Source organism: Thamnophis sirtalis, unplaced genomic scaffold, assembly GCF_051295495.1.
Source record: "Thamnophis sirtalis isolate CommonGarterSnake01/CBP01778 unplaced genomic scaffold, rThaSir2_p1.2 scaffold_6, whole genome shotgun sequence".
Taxonomy (NCBI): domain Eukaryota; kingdom Metazoa; phylum Chordata; class Lepidosauria; order Squamata; family Natricidae; genus Thamnophis; species Thamnophis sirtalis.
Genome location: NW_028261386.1, coordinates 56,175,867 through 56,200,258, shown reverse-complemented (window position 1 = coordinate 56,200,258; position 24,392 = coordinate 56,175,867). Strand labels below are relative to the sequence as shown.

Here is a 24,392-nt window from a genome sequence, read left to right as displayed (position 1 = left end):
TTCCTGGTCAATTGCAAAAGTGTAAAAGTTTCTTGAAGAGAATCCCAAAGGCTTTTCTACATGACAAGTCATTAATGGAAAGTTATTCTGGTGTACATATTTTGTTCAAAGCACATAATATATTCTGAGTTATCCGGACTATTCTGGGTTGCCCTGAATATAACCATAATCAATCATTTTGCTTTAGCAATCTTCTTTGTGATCTTTCATTCGTTCGTATCTTTATGGATATAAAGGAAGGTCTTGCAATAGATCCTCACTGAAAATCTATAGAGCTTCTCAATCATCCATGTCATAATTGCCCCAAAGGTGCTTTTCCGAAAGACAACTGGTTGGTCTTGGTTTTTTTCCTTGAAAACATTTCACTTTTCATCCAAGAAGCTTCTTCTGTTCAGAATTGAACAGAAGCAAAATATTTTCAAGGAAAAAAACAAATCCCAGTTGTCTTTTGGAAAAACACCTTTGGGACATCCTTATTGAAATTCCACATGCTAAATGAATTGTGTGAGCAAAGTAATTAGAGTGTTATGATATTATTACAGGTTGAAGCTATCTAATGAAGAAATTCGGCAGGCAATTTTGAAAATGGACGAAGAAGAAGATCTGGCGAAAGATATGTTGGAGCAGGTGAAAAAACTTAGTTACTTAAACACTGATGTCAGTGGTAAAAAGGAAGTGTGTTTCTCTTCTCATTAGGTTACATCTTGGCAAGCAATTTGTATAAACATGCCAGCATGATGATCAGGTTACTTTCAGATTTCCCCCCCCCCTCCAAAGTGCCTCGTTGTTGGGTTGATGAATATAATAATGGTGTCAGTAGATTGTTCCTAATGTCCTTGTACTTTAGGTTAAGAGTTATTGGTCCTGAACATGAAAAATATCAAGGAGAAAGACATTTTTAAAATCTGGAGAAAGGAAGAAGGCAGGAGGAATAGTATAGTGTGTGTTCTGACTTAGGCTTCCTGAAAAAGCATAAATCACAAACTTAGTCCCTCTTTTATTTAGACGGCTATGAATTATGGTCATTCATAGCCCTTAACGATTCACAAATATTCTGTGAAGATTCCGACAGATGTCTGCTTGAGTTGACACAGTCTTTCAGGGTAATGTTGATAAACACCCACCTTTATCTCCTTTGAAACACTGCCAGAGACCTAATTGCCAATTAGTTTTGCAAGATCAAATGTAGCACAGAGTCAAACAGGACTTCTCAGAGCTTGAACTGACTAGATGAACTAATTGCTTCCTGCAAAGGCTCACATCTGTTTGCTTCTCTTTTATGTCTTATGGGAGGGGCCAATCATCTCCAAGCCTTTCTCCCGAGTTGTCCTTTTTTTCTTGCCTTCTGGCAGCTCTGTGCATGCGCACACTGGGAACAAGCTCACACGGTTCATCTGCCTCACTGATGTCACACTCCGGAGGCCCTGGAGGCTCCGGAGGCAGCACATAACTATCAAATGGCCCTGGCCCCCTCTTTGCCTCCGATGCAGAGCCCTGGTCTGAGCCTTCCCCTGACTCCAAGACTTGCCCATGTTCCTCCCCAACCTCCTCACTGTCCGACTCTGCTGCCAGCTCGGCAGGCTGCTAGCGGACCACAACAGTGTGAAGAAGCCTGAGAGAGACTATTGGTATTTCAGAAAAACAGCAAAGTCATTAGTGTTCATTTTAAAATATATATTTTTTGTAATTTTTACAACATTAGTTATTATTATTCCCATTCCATTCCTCAGATGTCTTGTCTGGGGGGATGCACTCATAAGTATTTTATCTCTCCTGTTAATTTGCTATTGTAACCTTAACCACTTGAAATTCTATGCTGTTTTAAATGTATCCCAATTTATTACTATAATCTCTAGAGTCCTACTCAAATGGCATGGGAATTACAAGGACAATAAGAGAATGAGTATAAACATTTTTAAATCAATGAGTATTCCAAAAGAAAAGTGACTTAAACTGTTTCTCACTTGTTGCATGGAGTACATTCATCAGGCAGGCTTATTTGTGTTTGGAATAAACGGGGCTTTGAATTTGAAGGGACAAAAATGCTCTTGAGTGCGCCAAGGCATGAACAATGCACCTGTCGGCAGTTCCTTAAACTTGCCTTTTCCCAGGCTCATGGGCAAGTATTGGAGGGCAGTTGAGTGGGGAAAGAACAGCTGAGCTACTTTAAGTAGTTGCTAAAAGGTTTTATGTATCCCCATTCTCTGAAGCATCTTTTAAAAATCTATAGCAATGCACATCCTCACCTCTGTGTAGGTACACACATGTACATGTAGCTCTTTTGGGGTAAAGTGTGACACAATAAAAATGATCTACAAGGACCGTTAGCAAAGCAATCATTAGGGAGCATAGAGACATTCTTGGATTCAGTGGTGGCTAATCTATGTGATGTGTTTAACTTTACCTGTTACACTTTCTTAAGAGGAACTCAGCTATTTTCCAGCAATACTGGTCTTTTAAAATGTCTGCTCTCAAGGTCGAAGGCCAGAGATGGCTAACTAGAGATAGTCCTCAGCTTACAACAGTTCATTTAGTGACCGTTCAAAGTTACAACAGCATTGAAAAAGTGACTTATGATCATTTTTCACAATTACGACCTTTGCAGCACCCCAGTCCTCACATAGCAGCTGACTCATATTTATGACGGTTGCAGTGTCCCAGGGTCATATGACCACTCTTTGCGACCTTCTGACAAGCAAAATCAATGGAGAAGCCAGATACACTTAACAACCGGGTTACTAACTTATCAATTGTAGTGATTCACTTAGCAACTGTGGCAAGGAAAGTCGTAAAATGGGGCAAAACTCACTTAACAAATGTCTCATTTAACAGCATAAAGCTTGGGCACAATTGTGGTCTTTTTCACTTTTGGGTGGCTGCTAGGACTTCTTCCAGTGCCAATAGCTCATCTGTGGTCCAGTAATAGTTATACTACTCCTTGCAATAATTAATAAATTGGTAAGCAAGCATTTAAACCAGACTGATCTTCCAGCATATTTTGGAAGCGGCAATTGGATATGAGAAGCCAAGTCTTAATCCCATCAGATAGATTAAAAAAAAATCTGTTGCTGACTGAGCTGTGTTTTGAGTTCAAACTTTCAATGATCACCCTATAAATCTAGTCATATCGACATTGTTCATTATCTTTCTGAAGCAGCCATTTTAGAAATGTGCTGGAGGGCATGGAGGGGAGAATAGACAGAACTTTGTATTGGAGGAAGAATGGGAAGAACACTTTTAGTGCTTTATTTACAGTGCTACACTCTGAATGGCCTTATGCATCAAAGAAGTTCTTTTCATTAAATCTCAACAAGCTATGCATCAAATGGTAGCTGGAAGGGAAAAATCCTACATGGAATTACGAACCATGTAACAAAGTCACAATAGGAAGACAAAGAATCAAGCAAACGTTTCAGGAAGATCACTTTAGCTACTTCAGATGCACTGCTTCAAAAATACCATTCTAGCAGAATGTAGGGTAGCATTTTCAGTACCAATCTATTAGTTCATTTTCATGCTGTCAACCTCCCCTAGTCTTGTTGGTTACTCCATGTTGTCTGTATTGTTGTTGTTAAAAAAAACCACTTTTGATTTTCCAGTTACTGAAGTTTGTTCCAGAGAAGAGTGATATTGACCTGTTGGAAGAACATAAGCATGAAATTGATCGCATGGCAAGAGCAGATCGTTTCCTCTATGAAATGAGCAGGTGCATATACATATGTTCTTAGGTCTGTTTGCATGTGATGAAGAATGAGCGAGAAAGGGAGGGAATATTGTAATGTAAATTAACACTCTCTATAGAAAACTATGGGGATGATCTGGTGGCTGAGTAGTTAAGATGCTGGGTTGGTAAGCTAGAAAATGTGAGATCCACGCAAGAGGGTGAGCTCCTGTCTTCACCTCAGCTCTTGCTCATCTAGCAATTTGAAAGCATGCAAATGCAAGTAGATAAATAGGTACCGTTTAGGTGGGAAGGTAACAGCAATCCATGATGTCATGCTGGCCATATGACTGAGGAAATGTCTTTGGACAGCAGTGGCTTAGTGGCCTTGAAATGAAGATGAGCATTACCCCCTATAGTCAGCAATGACTAGCAGAATAAAATCTGCAGGGACTGCTTTACCTTTTTATAGAATAATGTAGTCCTCTTAATTCCTAGACACGATGACCTTGCTAACAAACAAGTATGAAAGTTAAATCTAATAAGTTGAGAAAACCAAGATGGAGATGGCTGATACAATGCAATATTTCAAATAGTATGATTGTAGTTTAGACATTTTTACTGATTACAAAGCTGTGTTTATCAATGAAATTCAATCACCTGCTTTTCCTATGTAAATGATATAAACATATTATTATGCATTTGAGTAAAAGGCTCTATCCTTGTGTGAATTGCTATGTTGTGCAGTGGAATTGGATACTTGAGACTCAAGTTAGTCTTACCTAAGAGTGACCCTTGTGTAAAATACTGGAAATGTACTGGGAAAATATTACTTTCATTGAATTGGAAACTTCCTCCTCTTTTGGGGGGTCTCAATATCCTCTTCAGGGGAATAAAAATACCTGATTGTTATGAGATTCAGGATTGATCCTTGGCTGCAAGACATTGTCTCTGGGCAGAGCAGCTGATAGCATTTTTCATAGTCAGGGATTTCTGTTCCAGTAATAAAATAGACTTTGAATAAAAATTGATTGGTCTTTCAGATATTTTGTTTTGCTGAAAGATTTATTGAAATGCAGCTCATATCTATTGTTGCTTTCTTTCTAGGATTGACCACTACCAACAAAGACTTCAAGCATTATTCTTTAAGAAGAAGTTTCCAGAGAGGCTTGCTGAAGCTAAGCCAAAAGTGGAAGGTAAGTTATGTGTAGTTTGTGTTATGAATTGAACAGCCTAAGATGTTTAGCTCTTTGGCAGGATCCCAGTGTCTTGGTGGGTTAGATAGAGCTTATCTGTCCTGGGGGTGCAGAAGAAAACTTGTCACAATCCTTCCTTCCTTGACAATCTCATTTCCTAAAAGAGGGTTGAGGATGGATCAGGCAGGGAGTGTAGGTTACTCACATTTGCTGCATGCATTCTGATACGTAATGCAAAATCTCTTTAGTGTTTTTTTTACTGTGTCTCCCAAAAACTTTTCTGCAGAATTAGAACCATTCAAACAAACACACTCGGTGTGTTTGTTTGAATGGTTCAAACCATTCATATTTCCACACTCAATATTGCGTTTCCTGTGTTGAAAAGTGAGAGAGGAGCTTTGGCTTTAGAAAAATGTAGTTTGCATTGTTAGGAAGATCCCACCCCTGCATTCCCCCTTTCAACTATCATCAGTCCAGTACGTCAATCTAAGGGCCCTTCTTGTCTCTTTCAGCTATTCTCCTGGCCTCCAGAGAGCTCATCCGCAGCAAGCGCCTGAAGCAGCTTTTGGAGGTTGTGTTGGCCTTTGGCAATTACATGAACAAGGGACAAAGAGGAAATGCGTATGGCTTTAAAGTTTCCAGCCTGAATAAGATTGCGGACACTAAATCTAGCATAGATAAGTAGGTTCACTTACTAATGATAAATCTTCAATACTGTATTTCAGTTAAAAAAAAGTTTCAAGGGTGTTTTCATAATACAAAAGACAATTAAAATACAGCTTATTAATTTTGTACCTCATATCTGAGAAGGCATATCTGAGAAAGATTTTACATTAAAAGTGGTTACAGTCCATAGTTTTGGTGCAAGCTTGAAACAGCTTTGTACCAAAAGGATATTTCTGCTAGTCTTGAAAATAGCAATAGTTACTCTAGGAAGAATTAAAAGACAGCAATGTTTTTAAAACTGGAAAAAAAAATCTCTGCAAGGCTAAAATTATTTAATGGTATGTGTGCAATTTGGAGCTGAACTTTTTTAGCACACTCGTGGGATTTTTTTTTTTTAAAAAAAATCCAATTCATCTTCAGGGGATGGTAAAATATTTCAAATCTAAGGGGCAGAGTATTTCTCTTTGTATAAATACAAACAGCCAGCAATTTATTTTGAAATTGTCTTTGCTGTTACAAGAAACTAGAGATAGTTCATGATCTCTGTAGCTGTTTTACAGTGCTTCTGTCCAATAACATTTGATGATTAGAAATAAATGTTTCATTTTTCATTTTGAGGGCATCCATAAATGTATGTGCCATCCTTCCATATCACTAGGAGTGAACTTGTTGGGGTTTTTTGCAGTAGAGAAGAAAGAAGAAAGGAAGTAGAAGGCTACTAGGAATGTTAATTTTTCTAAGCCAAATTGTCAGCACCTCTTTCTTGCTCTTCCAAACTGTTCCATTATCACAGCCGGGGAACGATGTTCAGAATATAAGAACTTCCATCCCCAAATTAAAAATGTATCAGGGACCTGAACAAATCAAGACTCTTCATTTGGGAATTAGATGCACAAACAAAACAATATAGCCATTGAATAGGCTTCTTGGAGGCTTGGGGTGTTTTGCTGGGAGACCTTTGTACTTTGTACAGTGTTGCTTCTGTTGTTGAGTCATTTGCAAATAATCATTTGAGCCTTCAGGGCAGAGGTGGGAACATCCAGTCCACCAGATGTTGTTGCAATGCAGCTCCCAGAATGTCAAGGGTGCTGGCAGTCATCATACACATCACATTTGAAGACAAAACATTCCTCACTCTTACTTTTTAGCACAGAAGATGTGAAATATTAAATGAATAAAAGCATTTACATGGCTGCCTGGTCAGATAAAGTGACTCGGGTGGTATCCAAAAAGGGAAGAGAAATCAAACCAACAAAGAAACAGTATTTACCATTAAACCCTATCCAAACAATAAAATGGCAATCAGAGTTAAAATAAACTGTAGCTCCTCAGATTGAGGTTTCTACTCAGCCTGACCCAAAGGCCTGGGGAAGTAGCTATTACATCAATTTTATTTTTAAAATGTGAACGTTAGACTAAGAATTTGATTTAATTTTAAGCTTTTAGATGTAGCATGGTAATCACCCTTATCCTGATTTTGTTTCCTGTATTTTTCATACCTATTTCTCTTAGGAATATTACCTTATTACATTACTTGATAATGATCTTTGAAAAGAATTACCTAGATGTGCTTGAGGTACAGTCCGAACTGCAACATCTTCCAGAAGCAGCAAAAGTCAAGTAAGTATCATTTCTTGCCATTTAGCTAAGATCAAGTGTATTATTATCTGTTCTTACCAGCTTAATAGCTGATAGGTTCTCATTACACGCTGCCCAGAATTATTCTGTGAGATATAAATTTGACTAGCCATCTCACTCACAGAGCGACCTTAGGCCGTGTATAATGGGAACATATCAGACATGAAACTGATACTTTATAAATAAAAAGAGTGGTGCTGCTGCTAAAGTAACAGTGGGTGGTTATGTTGAGATGTATTTATGGTCGGTAGATCAGCATTCTGTGTAAAGGAGACATACAGAAGCAGATATCACAGTTATCAGTCGAAAATATATTGGACTTTAGAAAATCTTTCTCAGATTAAAGTGCTTGAGTATATGACCACAAGACTCTTCAACTTTTAATCAGTGAATACTTCCATAATTCACTCAATTAATGCTGAATAATATTCTTGAATATTACTGAGAATAAATATTCTATTTCAGAGTATGTTGTTCTAAGCAGGAAATGATCTAACAAATGTTGTCACGTTGAAATTTGCCCCCAAAGTCTAACCAATCTAGCCTATTTTGATCAGTCATGTGTCTTAATATACATAATTATGTTGATTTTAACATAATTGGAAGAAATTAAAGATTAAAAAATACTTGAAGCAGAGTCTATAAACAATGGAGAAACTGTAAAGTGGATGAACGTATTTGCAGTATGTCATGCTGCCTAGTCTCACTGCAGACATGGTTGAATGTTACTATGTGTGATAGCATGCTTTAAAAAAAACTAAATAAGCAGGCAGCAACTTTAATGAGTGTGAAGTTTCCGCTGTTCGCCCATGAAGCCAAATGATGACCAGTAAAGCAACTCTATCCTTTTAGACTCGCAGAAGGCTAAAAGTTTACAGCTGTTTTGAAGAAATGCTGTTCTGATCCTTTGCATTTTGAAACATCACTTTCATTTTCAAAACATGCATAGCCCTAAAAATAGTTAATTTTTCAGTAAAAGGAGTTTTTATGATCTCAGTCAAGTGGATCTCCTCCTTTTTGTCTTTTAAGCAATTAGCAATTAATGAATAACATTTCTACCATGCCTTTCCAAAATAGGTGCTTAGAGTGACTGGCTACATAGTTATTTTTTATTTTTAGAAATTAATTATCATGGAATCAACTAAGCAACACCAAGTAATAGCAAACAAGAACTGCTGTACTTAATTTAAGCTGGTCAGATGAAAAGACTTAATTGTGGTCATAGCTCTGGTAACCTGCCTCCTATGTTGCAATTATCTGAGGCCGAAACGCATACTTTTGAAGAATCTAAGTGCATTTTTAAAAGTCAGTGAACAGCAGAATGGATATCTCTTTCTGTTCTAGTATCTGCTGCAGAGGTTTAGTTTAGTTTAGTTTAGTTTTATTAAACTTGTATGCCACCCTGTTCCCCGAGGGGACTCAGGGCGGCTAACAAACTAAATAGGGAAAAGGGGAGTACAAAAAACAAGAGCTGTCTGTTATTGGGGGGGAAATATGACACTGAAAGGAAGGATGGTTGTCTGTACTTCGAGCAGTTCCTCTACCATCCTTATAACATTGCACTTTTGCTTTAAACTACTCTCTCTGTCTCTCCTTGCAGTCTAGTGGAGTTGGAGAAAGAAGTTAATAACGTAAAGACTGGGTTGAAAGCTGTTGAAGCTGTAAGTATGTCATAATTTCTAAACACACTACTTTAAAAATGTCCCACCAGGGATCTGGAACAGAGGGTGTTTTGGTGAGAGAAGAAGGAGCTTTTCTTCCTTGTCAAGCAAAGCCTGTTTCTCTGAGACCATTCCCTACCCCTCACCCCTATATCTCTTGTGAAAGCTGATGTGATGATATGAACAGATGTGCAGGGAAATTTGTTTGATCTGGGGCTGGGAGCAGGGGAACGGCTATTTGAGCAACAGTGCTAATCCAAATGTTGAATACTTTTTTTCTTCTTTAGGAGACTTTTAGTCTGTGAGCAGGTGTTAGATGTGGTCTCTGTGGACAGGTTTACATAGGCGGAGTGTAGCCTAAGTATTAAGGCATTTATTACCTGCTAGAATGATTGCCAAGTAGGGAGAGAGCAGGCAGAGCAAGTCTGAAAGGAGATAGCAACCTTGCTGTACAACCTTCCCCAATCCAGTGCTCTTCAAATGTATTGACCTTTTATTCCCCAGAATTACTGGAATGACTGAAGTCCAACATACCTAGAGGGGCCCCCAATGGGGGAAGGGTAACATATAGCTTCAAACCTGTTATTACATTAAGAAGTAAATACAACTGCCTACTACTCAAAGCCTTGAAGAATGGTTCTTTTCCCCCCTTAATAGTCATCTTGCCCTTTTAATGTCTTAATAGAACCTTGTTGGTGATGTAGATGCATAGATTGTAGGGAGCTGTGTAAGAACAGGTCCAATATGGCTGGTGTTTATTCAGATTGTGGGGCAGGACTCTTTTCTCTCCCTTTCTGTAGGTAAGCAAATGCTATTTTATGCATGAGCCATGGCATTTCACATCATTTCTGGCTTTTCTCTAGTTCTTGCATACAGTTGTGTACAAAAGATTTCCATTGTAATTTGTTTTTAAAATAAGGGTTTGGAATATTGCAACCTTTTCTTTTAGGGAGTAGCTCAGGCTTTGAATAGCCTTTCTATTTTCTGGATTAGTTGCACAGGCTCTGGGGTAATTTCTGTGGGATCACACTGAACTCACAAGGAAAGGAGCCAGCCAGCTTTTGCAAACAGAAAGACTTAGTCATACAGGATTCTTCAGGGTATTGCAAATGCGTGACCTGGGTTTGGGAGCTACAGCCAGTAACTTCTTCTTTCTCATTTTATCTGTCATGGGCCTTCTGTGTGGCCTTCTGTGTGGTCATGCTTCTATCCTGTGACTTGAGAGTGCTGGATTAGTTTGCAATATCAAACAGCTTCTTAAGATTAAATATTTGCAGCTGGTTGGAGACTTATCATTTCATCTATTTTCTCTTACTGAATTACTTGACTGCAAATGCATTTTTTCAGTAATTTCCTTAAGATGCAGTCCTTTGGAGATAGAACAATGAATGATGTTCACTGCATGTTTCATTTGCAAGGAATGAGTCTAACACAGGATTGTAAAATATGCCTAGTATAATGGGTGAAAAAGCCATCAGTGGTGTTCTATATTAGCAGACATAGGATATATTCAAAGGATAGAATAACACTTTTTTCTTGGAGCTATAAATACCATGCTCCCCTTGTGAGGTCATTTAAGAACAATGGCTATATGGAAAAGTTATAGCACTCCTTTGTTTTCACTTCCTTCTTCCTCTAGTAAATTAATCTGTGAGATTTCAACTGATTAAATTAAATCATTTGTATTTACTGCTACTCTGTTTATCTACAAATGGCATTTTAATCCTTACTCTTAGACAAAAAGATACTTAGCCATTTTTTTGACCATATAAGTGAGGACTAGGCTAGATGGAGGCCCCACCTTTCATTTAGATTAGTCCTCATTTGCAAAAAAAAAAGGCTAAAAATCTCTTCGTCTAACAATAAGGTTTAAAATGATTATCTGCAAGTACACTGGAAGTGACATCAATTTCTTGCTTCTCTTGAAGGATAATAAACCTTTCAGTATCACAGATCAGGGATTTATTTCCAAGCGTCCCTGTTAAAAGGTAAAGTTCCCCTCGTACATATGTGCTAGTTGTTCCTGACTCTAGGGGGTGGTGCTCATCTCCATTTCAAAGCAAAGAGCCAGCACTGTCCAAAGACATCTCCATGGTCATATGGCCAGCATGACTAAATGCCGAATGTGCCCAAAATGCTGTTACCTTCCCACCAAAGTGGTCCCTATTTTTCTACTTGCATTTTTACATGCTTTAAAACTGCTAGGTTGGCAGAAGCTGGAACAAGTAACAGGAGCTCACTCCGTTATGCAGCGCTAGGGATTTGAACCACTCAACTGCCAACCTTTCTGACTGATAAGCTCAGCGTCTTAGCTACTGACCCACCATGTTCCCCTTTTTTTTGAATCTGTCTAACAGTCCCTGTTAGACAGATTCAAACTTCTTTGGAATTTACCTTCAAAGTAGATTTTGGAATTCATTCCAAGTTCCACTGCCAAGTTTAGAAAACACCCTTTGCCTTCTTGTTTCTCTTCATGCTTCACACCTTTGACTCATAAAGCCCCAGAAAAGGTATTTGGAGATGCAGGCATAAATCCTTCCAATTCTAGAAGATATTAAAAAGTACCTCCAATTCATTAAATGCTTCTGAACGTGTGTTTCTAATATGCATTTTAAAGCCAAATATTATAGGAAGTCAATCAATGGTAAACAATTGGTCAGTTTGTTTCCTAATCCTGAGAAGGTAGTTCTCAAACACTAGATGTACTGCTTGAGAAATTCTCTTTGCTAGAAGCCCATCTTCCAGACAGGCAGAAGTTTTAATTTAATAAGAAAGATCTTTGTGTCCCAGCAACTCTGTGATGACTATTTCATAAAAGCAAGAGATAGCAAGATGTAATTCTTGAATGGCAAACCGCTTACTCTCAATTTAACCAGTGTCCTTGAGGTACCTTCTCCTTTTTTCTTCTTCTTGGCCAAGCTTTTTTTTTTATCCTATTCATGTACCACTTCTTTCTCCTCCCATGTCACTTTATGATTATTATAAAACTTGGCAGCTAACATCTTCCAATATAGCTCATTCATTTCACTCTTTTGGAGGTATGTAAAAAACGTAGCACTGTAACAACAATAGAAGGCCGTTGTTGGGAGGAGACGACAGGAAAAGGGGGGAAAAAAGGCGCAACTGTTGACTGCATTCCAACATGTTCTCACCACAGTCCTGGCACTGACAGTGGAGAGGGTTCTTCAAGGCCCCTTCTTACAAACATCAGACTAAAAATAGGTTTACAGTCAGCTGCTCACAGAGGCACTTTGTAATCCGTTGCTTCCCAGGGCTGGCAGCACCATTTGAAAATGAGATGTGAGCCTAGCTTTGAGAAACTTTGCAGACTACAGCCAGCAAAGCAAAGTAAATCAAAATGGAAAGCTGTAAACCCTCACATCTCTTTATGAGGATTGCTGCCAAGGCATCAGCTCTCCTGCCAATGGCATTTGTAACTTTTATGGGATTGACTTCACTGTAAAACCGTTTAGACAAACAGTAGAAAGCGGGTTTTTTTTATACACATGTCTTAAGTTGGGCGCTGTCTATAGCAATGCAGTGTTGGTTTCTAAGCTTTTCCTCCAGGCAAAGGATAAAATAAAGAACGTCCTAACCAATGCCCTCCAAAGGTGCTTATTCCACTCAAAACAGAGAACAGTAAATAAGGCATTACCGTAACAAAGCCATTAGTGTTAATGCCTTATCAAAAGAGTTTGCTACCTCATCTTAGAGGAAAAGAATAGGGGAGTAAATAAAAAGAAGCAATGTGTAAAACTCACCAAAATGCAATTGTAGTGTTGGGGAAGGAAGTCCTGTTGCTTGGATAAATATGTGCTAATGGATCCAAAGTCAAGCTCCAGGATTTGTTAGAAGTGATATAGGCATGTGCCTTAATACTCATTGTTAGTCAAAGTAAGTAATAATGAGTTAGATGAATAAAGGAATAAGGCAGCTTTCTCTAATTCTACAATTTTCTGGATCTCCTGCCTTAAATATAATCAGTTTCTTCAGGTCCTCCTTCTTCTTCATGAAATCAGATTCTTTCTTATTTCTTATAAATCCATTTTCTCTAGGATCATACGCAAAAAAGATCACCTTAAAACTTTGTGGGGTAAATAAAATTGTGTGGTATGGATGAGATCAAGTGAGATTCAATCCAGTTTTCCTTAATCTGCAGTCCTAAACCACTGTTGGGTCAAATTTGAATGATGAGATCAATTTACAAATTTCCAGCAGAGTCCTCTGGCAAAAAGATGTTCTCAAAACCTTCATTTTGAGAAAAAAATGTTATGAGCAGCAATTGTTACCTCAAAATAAGAAAATCTAATGAGTTATTATTGTAATCTGTTGGGATGGTGGTGGTAGAAAATTAATGTTCTGTTCTAAGTTAGTGAAGGCTATGCAGAGGTTCAAATTTAAGTGGGTAAATTTAAATTGGTAAACTCTTCTAGGAAGCAACAGTCTTGCAAAGAAGGGGATAACAACTCTGTTTGAAATTGTCCTCGACTGACCTCCTGAGGTCATTCAAAATATTTGCAAGGGTTTTTTTTTTAAAGAAATGTTCAGACATCCTGAATCATAGTAGGATAGGGTCTTTCATGGTGTCAAAATTGGAACGAAAAGTATAACTACAGCATATTGCGTGGTAACAAGTTTTCTGGAGCATCTATGATGAATAAAGGTCTGGAGACAAAAACATATGAAGAACGGTTGGATTTAGCCTAGAGAAAAGAAGGACTACAAGTGATACGATAGCAATGATCCAGTATTTGAAGGGCTGCCACAAAGAAGAGGGGTCAACTTATTTTCCAAAGCACCAGAAGGCAAGAGAAGAAACAATGGATGGAAACTAATCAAGGAGAGAAGCAACCTGGAATTAAGGAGAAACTTGGAACAGTGAGAACAATTAACTACTGGAACAGCATCAGACGTTGTATGTGCTTCATCACTGGAGGTTTTTAAGAAGAGACTGAACAACCACTTATCTGAAATGCTATAGGGTTTCCTGCTTGAGTTGGACTAGAAGACCTCCAAGGTCCTTTCCAGCTCTATTTTGATTCTGATTCCAAGTGATTTGTTTTGCAATTGATTGATAGTAGAGAATACATTAGGATTTGCCATTACATTATAATTGTAGATATAACGTAATGTTCTCAAGCTGTTGGTAGCTTTTTTGGTGATATTCTGGTCGTTCTTAATTTGAGTCTTCCCAGATGACCCTTATTTTCTTCCCCTTTTCATTGCCGTCATACATCATCCTAAATCATGATGTTATTTGCTTAATTTTAGCTTAGTGTTTCATGTAAACTCATTCCATATGGATTGCAAATCACAAAATGGTTTACTTGCAATTACAGGCAACCCAAAGTTTGTAGGAAACTGAAAATGTGTAGTGTCAAAATGGCTAATCTTCAGAGATGCAAAAAAAAATGGTTACAAATACAAAACTACAGATGGAAATGGATGTATTAAAATGTTGATGTACAGAACACATTCATCATGGTCTTTAAAACTGTCTGGAAATCTCTGTAAGGGACCAAGAATGTTTAATCCTGCCATTTGATAACATCATTGTGTCTCAGGACATGCCTCCTGCAGAAACCATCCACTTCTGGTTTGGTGTGATGTGTGAACTTAACCAATTGTGCTTTTCGATAATTCTAGTTAAACCAAGCTGTCTTGATTTGGATATGGGAATTATTTTTAAATGGGTTCAGTCACCATTTTTCAGTGTTTCTTCCAAAGTTTAAATGTTGCCTTTTTCTTGCTCGGTACCAATTAGCTGTTTCAATCTTTTTCTTTCTTTAGGAGCTAGATTATCAGAAGAGGCGTATGCGGGAACCAGGTGATAAATTCGTCCCAGTCATGAGCGACTTTATCACAGTTGCCAGTTTTAGTTTTTCTGAGCTGGAAGACCTTCTGAATGATGCAAGGGATAAGGTAAGACATACTTTTATTTATTTATTTATTTTTTAAATGTATTTCATGAGAATAGTCATTTTCACCAGGCGATGGAATGAATAAATTATATAAATAATTTATATAATTCCATGAATAAATAAATAAAATAAATGAATTTTCAGTTCTACAAACAACCCCTTTCAAGACATTTTCTCGTGCTCCTTGTCTATTTCTAAATCTCAATCATTCTTAGTCACTGAGAATGGTCTGGTCATGCTTTGGACTCAGCCTTCAATGGAATTTTGGGACTTCCAAATTGGAACAGAGCAAAGTGAACACAGTCTCCATTTGCCTATGAAAAAGTGTCTCCTAAATATTTCAAAACTGTAATCCCAAATCCCTCTGGACCCATAATCCATAATTAACTTTCCAAAATCCATACACCGAACACCATTTTGCTACCTATTCAAAAAATATAACTCACTTGATAAATATAGCAACACCTTCCCAGTCTGGAGGGTATTAATCTTTTCAATATACATTTTTTTAAAAACAAAAAGTGATTAAAATATAAGACTTGCTCAAGCATAATGTCCATAAAGGCAATTTTGCAAGTTTGAGCTTGATATAAGTCCCAACTCACAACCACTTCGATCATAAGATGACTATGAAAACAATAGTTTCCATGGTCTTTTCATGAGGAACAGCTGTCCAGAGTCACATGGATGATCTCAATGATTTATCCTTGTTCTGTATTAGGCCAACTCAGATCCAGCATTTAGTAGTGATTCCTCTCACAAAGCTGTCTTGCTCGCTTACATAGCCAGCAAGGCATCCATTTGCTATGGAAGTAAGATACTTATTTCCAATGAAACATTTTTATTTTAAAAAGTATATGGTTCTGTCGTTATTTTACCTAACATGCAGACCAGTATGTAATTGTTAAAAAATAAGTTGTACATTTATTTCTTGCCCAACCCTAGCTCTAGTGAAATCTAGTTTTATTGATTTTGAGGGGAATCACTATATTCCAGCATTTCAGTACTCCTGTCATAGAGTATTGATCTAAAACATTGATTTCATCAAACACACATATGTGATGCAGTTCAGTTAAGTTTTTGAAAAGGGGTCTGCTGTCATATTTCAACAACTTAAATGAATTCGACTTTTATGATTGAATATGTTATGCTGTCATGTCCTTATCTAAGCCTTCTATGCCCTTCAGGGAAGGTGGTGGTGATCCTACTAGCCAATGTAATCAAACTATCCAAGTGAACCTGTTGTAAGCTGCTTCTGATGAGTAACAAAGAATTAAAAGCAAATAATATCTGCTTATAAATTATTGGTGTGATCTGTATTGTTCTTGTCCCAAGAAATGCAGGAACATATGCCAACTTCCTAGCATATTACCCCAGTCCAAATAGGATACTTCCTTCTGAACTGCTGTGTTTCATGTCCCCAAAGCCAGCTTTTCATGTAACCTAGAGAATAGAGTATTATTTGCTCCTGACTTGAAGTTGGCACTATGCCCATAAGTCCCGAGGGTGAGGAAGAAACAGATAAAGAGACAGCATGAAATTGTTTGAAGAACATGTCATAATGTAAATAAGGTGTGACAATGTCAAATCTTCCCTTCTTTGCTAATGTAATAAACATTACATTAAACAAAGTAAGTATCCCATTTCTTTTTTTTTCCTCCTTTATGTTAGCAGCTTGTCAAAAAAGATGGAAATCCTATTACTATTATTTGGTTATTAGATTTTTCTGATGGTCAGTTACGATTTAAATTGTTTATTGTTTATAACTTGTGAATGTCTTGGCAAGTGATACAGGAAACTTAATTTCAGTCCCATTTTGAAGACCCCTCTAATTGTCTCTCAGTGTAGCATGATTCCTTTGAACTGCACCACCACATATCATAATTAGGTACACATAAGCAGAATTAGCTATCTGTTCTCTGTCCTCTGTTCTTGCTATGTGTCATTTGATGTGTGACTCTTATCCAGATTTGACTTATTACAGATTGATTTAATCATCAGGTCTATCTTTTACATTCTTTTTTAAGTCTAAGAAGTACCCAGCTTACAGAAAAGTAAAGCTAATTCTTACCCTTAAGCTTACAGTTCAGAGGTCTTTCTGCATAGGTGGCCCTATTAATATGACAGCCTGGCAACCCTAATTGGCCTCATTTTCTGTGGGCCTGGCCTTTGATCATCTTAGGCCACCTCATCCTTTCTCTCTTACTGAAAGTTCTTCCCGAGCCATTGTAGTCCCACCACAGTTCAGTGGTGACTAAAATTGTTAGCATTTTCCTCTCTTTTAAGGGAAATATTTTGTGATGGTATGACAGTTCATTTTAATTGTTCATACATTCCTGAACCTACATGCAGTTCTTGTAGGATTATTTTTATCTTGGAAGGAAAAAAAGAGATGGAGTTACTCTGGGCCATTCATCAATCAAACATTCCCCTCAAAAAGATCTACAAAATATTTTGTCAGCCACGAAATACATAAGAGAAGAGTGAAAGTCCATACAAGATATTATTATGCAGAGAGATTTTTTTCTATGTAGCAAAGATAGGGTTATGATAAGTCTAAGAAGACACATCTCAGGTGGAAAAGAGAACAAAGAAGAAATAGACAAACAAGTTATGAAAAGAAAATGAAGAAGGAGGGCAAGAAATCTGTGAATGGCAGGAGCATGTCATTTCTTCACCAGCTGCTTTTTCTTTGCTTCTATTCTCACAAGGTGGGTGGTTCAGTTAAGTGATAGGTTTCCAGCTTGGTTTATATCCACTGAAACATGACTACATCCTTCCACCCTGAGATGAAGTCTTCAGACTCTGAGTAATTTCAGGAAAACTAGTAGTCCACCCAATTGTGGTCTCAGTTAATAATGCCACTACACGGGTCCCCATTTGAACCTACCCATGCAGCAGAAATAGCCAGCTGCTAAACCCAGTCCTGTTATGTTGTATTCCAAGACAGGACAGAATCTTTTGCTCTCCCTGTTTTAGAAAATTTTGTCATCACTCTCTCTTGTCCGGTAGGTGTGTTTTTGACAGTTTGTGTAGCCATCACAAGGTCAGTGCAAACGTGAAAGAGAGACTTCATTTGAAAATGAGGAAATAAAAATGTTATAAAAATAAAATAAGCATCATTTTTCTCTGGTTTTAGTCAGATTCAATTTTTTTTTTAATCTTAAAGAAACAAGTATGCTATTTCAAGCTGTTAAACATCTGTCTTTTAGCTTTGGGCTAATATAGTATTAACTTGAACCCTAGTGTACATAGGACTTTGATTCCCAGACCCTTCACTTTTTGTTTGGCTTTTCTTCATTAAAAGAAACTTTCTCTTGATGTTTTAAAAAAAATTCTATTTATTTCTGGACCGCTTAGACCGAAGGACTAAAATATATAACTGGCAAGCCAAAAGGAACAGTGAAGGACAGGAGCCAAAGTGTACAGACTCTCAAAAAGGCCTGGCTTTAGTGTGAATGTTACCTGTCGACTGAACTGAGTTTCCAAAGTAACTGGGAAGAAAGAGATCATCCTTAAGCTAGAAATCTTCCTCGCCAGATTTCAAATGCCTTGGGATCCACTTTTGAGCCATAACCTGTATATGTTTCTTTTTAGCACATTACAGATGGAAGTACAGTCTTTTATTTTTTTTTACTTTTAACTACAACCTGAAATCTACATCTGAATGGACAATGTGGACATTCAGCTTTCCATGCTTCACAGTGTCCGTTTAATGAACATTTGTAACCTACCTGAAAATGTGACCATTGTGATTCTTTTTCCTATGAAACAGGAACCTCTTGTATTGAACTTTATAGTGATCTTTAATGATATCCATAGGGAAAGGGGGAAATACATTTCTTTGACACACTAAGGACTGTCCCATGTAGTGCAGTAGCTTTATGGATGTCAAGACCCATTTCTTATAACAAATCGTATAGCATAGGATAGCATATAAAAGTGTTCTATATATCTGTGCCAATTCAACTTAAAGGCAGTCTTTCCCATTGCTATTAGTCTTTCCATCCTATTGTGCAATTTGTTTTCTGGAGCTGTATGGATTAAGATAGTAGTTATTTTAATCCAAAACAGGATTTAATCATACTGGGGAAGGAAAATTGAGTTCCTGTTTCTGCTAAGCTAATTAAAAAGTATTTGCACAGAAAAGCCAATCTTTTCTGGAAGTGGCTGAGAACAGATTTGCCAGCATAATGCTCTCAATAAGAGAAGTTTAATACTAATTACTATAACATGTCCAATCATTTATCACTCCCTAATGTCTTTTCATAGCATGCACACATTTACTGTGCTTGAAGGAGCTTATTTTGAGTTTTGGAAGAGTGCACAGCTTTTCAAATACTGAGCAGCATGTGGACTGAGGAAATCTTCTATCTCCAAGAGAATCTAATCTTTTTTCTTAGAATTGTTTTTTTTTTATCTTTTTCTTTTCCCTCCCTATTTTCAAAATATTAGATGGGTGATATATCAAGTCAGATGTATTTCTATGGCTCAAATGTCTCCAAATTCAATAGAGTCTCTGTTGGTGAAGTTGTATTATCTACGCCAGAGAAACATTTCCAACCAGCCAGTAAAGTTGGAGAAAAGACTATACACTGTAGAATCCACAATATTGTTCCATTTGGGTTTTGCAACAGAACATGAACTACAAGTATGATTTTTATGAATGGAAATTGCACTTAACACAAAGATTAGTTAGACTAATAAAGAAGTGTTACAGTGGAAGCACAACTCTTTCTGTATGTGAATCTGGCAATATAAATGCCAAGGCCTAAATGGTGAGGTAGTATATTTTTAAAAATACATTGTTTAAAACAGGGATTAAAAAATGTCTTTCTCCTAGAGCAACTGAAAGCTTTCAATCATCAGTAGATGAAAGACAGATTAGATCCCCCTATGAATTTTGATAGGACTAATGCAAGGACTAAAACTGGAGGAGCCAAAGATTATTTGCATATAAAACCCAGCCCATCATATTTTCTTACACATTGGCTCCTCTCCCCACAATATTATCTTCTATTGGTTGAGTATGAAAGTCTGAGAAGGCATTCTGGGCATGTTTTCAAATGTATTCAAATGTTCAGAATACATTTGGAAATTGTGCGGCTATTAATCCTGCTTGTGCATGTGCTCCCTTTAAGAGTACCTATGTGACAAATCACTTCATTTTTTTTCAATTGAAAGCTAAGATACATGGCCAAAGCAGCATGATTACAACATGGGTTAGAGCCGTAGGATTGCAGATCATTGGACAGCTTTGCTGTGATTGATTGAAGAATTCAATCAGTGCAACCCATTTTCATTTATTTAATGTGCAAATTTCAGCCCATCTATGGTATAAAACATTTTTATTGTGATATTGTCAATGATGAGCACTGACCTCTCATCTGTGCATGTGTCAAAATAACTTTGACACAAGAACCCAATCAGTACACAACTGCTATATGACACTATTGCCTTCCTTTTGGATTTTCCAATGCATGATCCAAGACAGCTGAATTCAGTCATTCTGGGAAGTATTGTGCTTGCAATAACCATTAAATTATGAGAATCGTTAACAGAGAATCCTCTGCAACACATACACACAAAGACACACATATAATACTTAAAGCAAGAAAAAAGAGGAAATGCATGAACTTAAAAAAAACCAAATTATTGCAAATAATGTATTTTTCGACTGAAAGATTTTTAAAATTTTGTCATTCTTTTTCTTTACCACTTCAAATAACAGTTCTGCCATCTGACACATTTTCCATGATTGTGTTTTTCTTCTGGTCTGAAAAGACCTCTTCCCCCATTTTTTCCCCTAAACTTCCTTTTGCAATGGCATTTCTGCAGCTGCTTAATTTCATTGGCAGGGGTAGCTGTGATTGAGTGCTGCTGTTCCTCTTTCTACCTCTGTTGAAACAACTTTACAAAATGAACAACTGCCTAAATTATTTGCTTTGGCAAAAAGACGAATTGACTGGAAAGTTTGGTGGTAGGAGGACTGCTGGCACTGAAGTCTGCAGGCCTATTATGTCATAAGATGAAGAAGAAAAAATTCTTTATTTTAACAAAAATACATTTGTATCTCTTAAGTTACAAAGTAAAGGGTATGTCATTCACAATACCAGGCTGTACAGTTGTGGGTCAGGGCTTGATGCCATGCCTAAGGGATTTTTATTGGGTACTGGGGATTTGAAATCAGTGTAGTGAAAAATCAGGCAAAGATATAGAGAACTGTATGGAGATCAACCAAAAGCCATGGATGCAGAAAGACTGTATTGTTCTATCCAGAGGTGAACAGCAAAAGGGAAATTATTTTGGGATTGGTAGGGTTAACAGAAGTGAATTAACAAAAAGGAATGTAGTAAGCCCTTCAAACTACAGAACTGCATTGTAGTAGAAAGAAAAGGATCCCTAACCCCAGTGTTGACAGAACCTGCCAGTGGGTGATTTCATCATAAAAGCCATTGAAGATCTAATAGAATTTGTAAGAAGGGCTTTCTTAGCTTACATTGGAAGATCACTAAACACATCATTTATGTAGACTCAGTGCCAGGCAGAGGTCAACCTTCAAACTGTTAAAAGATTTAAAGGTATATATTATCCATGAGTAAATCACCCACTTAATAGCATTTCTTCAAAAAAACAGTGCTGCTAAATTACTTACTGGGTAAGTAGTCATGTAAAATGTGCCTTAATCGAGATTTTGTTATTAAGTTTTGTTTGAATAACCATTGATTTATAATAACAAGACAGCAATTAATATTATAAATTCTGAAAACTGAAGCCGGTTATTCCCTATCCAAACTCTGACAGCCTTCATTCTGTCATAGGGTTGCTCTTCCTCTCAAAGGGACAAAACAATATGGTTGTTGATGATAGTTGGTGTGAGGCATGGAGGTTAGATTTTGGATTTAAGATTCAGGTATGGGCTATGGTTGAATTCTAAAAATCACATAATGGCTTTGAAAGTTTGTATCCAGAAAGGAAAAAGTTTGAAGAAAATTCAGACACTCCCTAACCATGTTTCTTCATTGGGATTTAAAAGTAATTCCAAAGTGGAATTGCTACCCGAGCTGTTAAATTCCTCACTTAAGTTCCACTAATGTTGTTGGTGTAGTTGTATTTTTGTAGATTCTATCCATGCAGAAAGAAGGAAGAGTCATGCTCACCAGTCTGCATTATTGTTCACCAGTCTGGCCTGTCACTTTTTCCCCATAAGATCGGTCAAGACAGTTAAGAGCTTAACAGAAAGAAATAGCTTAGCATTATGCCTGAAAGGACAGTTGTCAGTTTTCTATCCAGCCACTAGGATCTCTTGTTTATATGGAACAATTAGTTTTGAGGCTTTTCATGCCAAAGAGTTCGTGGTTTGTCCAGCTGCTCACCCACTAGAACAAACAGGAACCATTGGAAAGTATATATGATAAGTCGGGATTCTCTTGCATTGTTTTACCATTTTGTGTGATTTTGGCAGAAATTAACAAAACTGCTAAATCCTCATGATTGTCGAGATTTCTTTCGGTCAAACAGAAGTCCATTCTTCATGGTCTCTCCACTTTTTGCCTAGAGCATAAAATATATTCTGGATTATTTATTGATTCTGCTAAATCCCGGAGGTGCTCCAAAGCAGTCTAAAGGAATGCAAATTTGTCCATTTGTTTATTTGTAAAGTATAAACTTTTTTCTGGAAGCTTTTCTTAATATTTGTATTTTCCTATGCAGTTTTTTGTGCATAGGGGAAGTGCATATTATAAATTCAGGCTGTATAGGGTTTTACCCAATGTATAGAAATCTAGGGAATATGTTTAAGTTGCTAGTCAATCATAAAATTTAGTGAAGTATACAGTGACAGGTACATTTCAGTTTTGGTCAGTTCCAAGACTGAGGATATAATAAATTAACATACCTGTAACAATTTGGATGGAACAAATTTTTCATTTATCCTTGTTGATACGAAACAATTCTAGTGTTTAAATTTCGAACGTGTCTCTGAGATTGAAACAAAATACAAAATGTACAGTCTCCATGAAATTGAACACTTCCGTTTACAGATCATAGTATTTTTTTCTTAATAAACATTTACTGTATTCTTTTCATTCTAAATGCCAGTTTTTCTTCCTTTCTTTAACAGTATGCCAAAGCACTGAAGCATTTTGGCGAGAATGAGGGAAGGATGCAGCCAGATGAATTTTTTGGCATCTTTGACACCTTCCTGCAATCATTTACAGAAGCTAAGCAAGATCTGGAGAATATGAGGAAGAAGAAAGAAGAAGAGGAGCGCAGGGCACGGATGGAAGTCATGGTGAGGACTCAAAAGTTAGAATTTTTAAAAAACTATTTTTTTCAGAAAAATGATTTCCTGAATGTCTTGGAAAGTTAAAGGCAGTGTGAATAAAGGATACGTTTTCTTACCGTGTAATTTTGTACATAACAGTTCACAAGCTGGCTTACATCATTGTTTCTCTTGGGTTCTTCTTAAATGGAGAATAAACTAATAATTTTGCAAAACTGAAGGACCTAAACATTTCCTTGCCAGCCAGCATGGTAACAGATAGCTACTCAGAAAGGAGAGGAGTTTGTTAGAATAAGTGATGGCGATGTTATAGGGGTTACTCTTGGGCTCAGTTTGGCAGCCTAATCACAAGATTTTAGAAGTAGTTTCCAGAATATTTCACAAATTGTTTATGTTCAATCTAGAGTTGTCTTGCTGGCTTTAATGAAGCAATTGTTGATACAGATGTGATTTGCAAGCTAAGTCACTTTTATCCAAGGTCTTTTTCCAGTTCCTTTTCTTTTTTTGCATACTTTCATTCCAGGCCCATCATTTACAGATGCCCCATGTTCTAATGTAATGTTAAGAATCCGATGTTATTTACGCTGATTTTCAAAACCCACAGGGTGGCTAACAAACACAGAAAAAGCAGTTAAAAGTTCAGTTTAGGACTATAAACCCCAGGGAGCAAGTCTGTCTTATTCCTGACCTTTGTAAGTCACTCTGGAAGGTTTTCTTCAGTGGAAGAACAAGTTAAAAACGCTTTACATAAACAAATAGCAGAATGTTAAAAACAGCAAAAGAAAGGGGAAAAAAGGCAAACTCCATAAAATACAAACCAAGGAAACAAATAACACAAGATAACTCATCATGTATTTGGCTAGCTACTGTTACAAACAGGATGCTGGACTTGATAGTTTTTGAGACTGATCCCAAAAAGTTACATTTAGCTTCTTAAACAGATAGTCCTTGACTTACAACCATTCATTTGGTGACTGTTCAAAATTATAACGGCAATGAAGATAGAGACTTATGAGTATTTTCCCCACTCATTACTATTGTAGCATCCCTGTGGTCACGTGATTAAAATTTGGATGCTTGGCAGCTGGTCCATATTTATGATGCTTGCAATGTCCTGGGGGTCATGTGATCACCTTTTGCGACCTTCTGAGTAGCAAACTCTATGGGGAAGCCAGATTCACTTAACAACCATGTCACTAACATAACAACTACAATGATTCACTTAACAACTGTGGCAAGAAAGGTCATGAAATGCAGTAAAACTCACTTAACAACAGACATTTTGCACTCTGTTGTGATCATAAGTTGAAGATTCCCAGTATTGTTGAAGTTTGGAATTTTCCCAATGAATAGCTGAGTCTGGGA

General features: G+C 37.2%; 1 protein-coding gene and 1 pseudogene across 4 annotated transcripts in view; both read left to right on the top strand.

Moving 5' to 3' along the window:
• DAAM2 (dishevelled associated activator of morphogenesis 2) overlaps positions 1 to 24,392 on the top strand; it is a 207,987-nt gene that overhangs the window by 176,104 nt on the left and 7,491 nt on the right. For all 4 annotated transcript variants that reach the window (XM_087717909.1, XM_087717911.1, XM_087717908.1 and 1 more), the window contains 8 exons: positions 543 to 627; positions 3,600 to 3,706; positions 4,769 to 4,857; positions 5,370 to 5,538; positions 7,036 to 7,143; positions 8,762 to 8,822; positions 14,613 to 14,744; positions 22,866 to 23,036. In XM_087717909.1, coding sequence (XP_087574035.1) covers positions 543 to 627; positions 3,600 to 3,706; positions 4,769 to 4,857; positions 5,370 to 5,538; positions 7,036 to 7,143; positions 8,762 to 8,822; positions 14,613 to 14,744; positions 22,866 to 23,036 — 922 coding nt within the window. The remainder of the gene's footprint in view (positions 1 to 542; positions 628 to 3,599; positions 3,707 to 4,768; positions 4,858 to 5,369; positions 5,539 to 7,035; positions 7,144 to 8,761; positions 8,823 to 14,612; positions 14,745 to 22,865; positions 23,037 to 24,392) is intronic.
• Positions 7,150 to 7,279, top strand: LOC148044982 (U2 spliceosomal RNA; annotated as a pseudogene).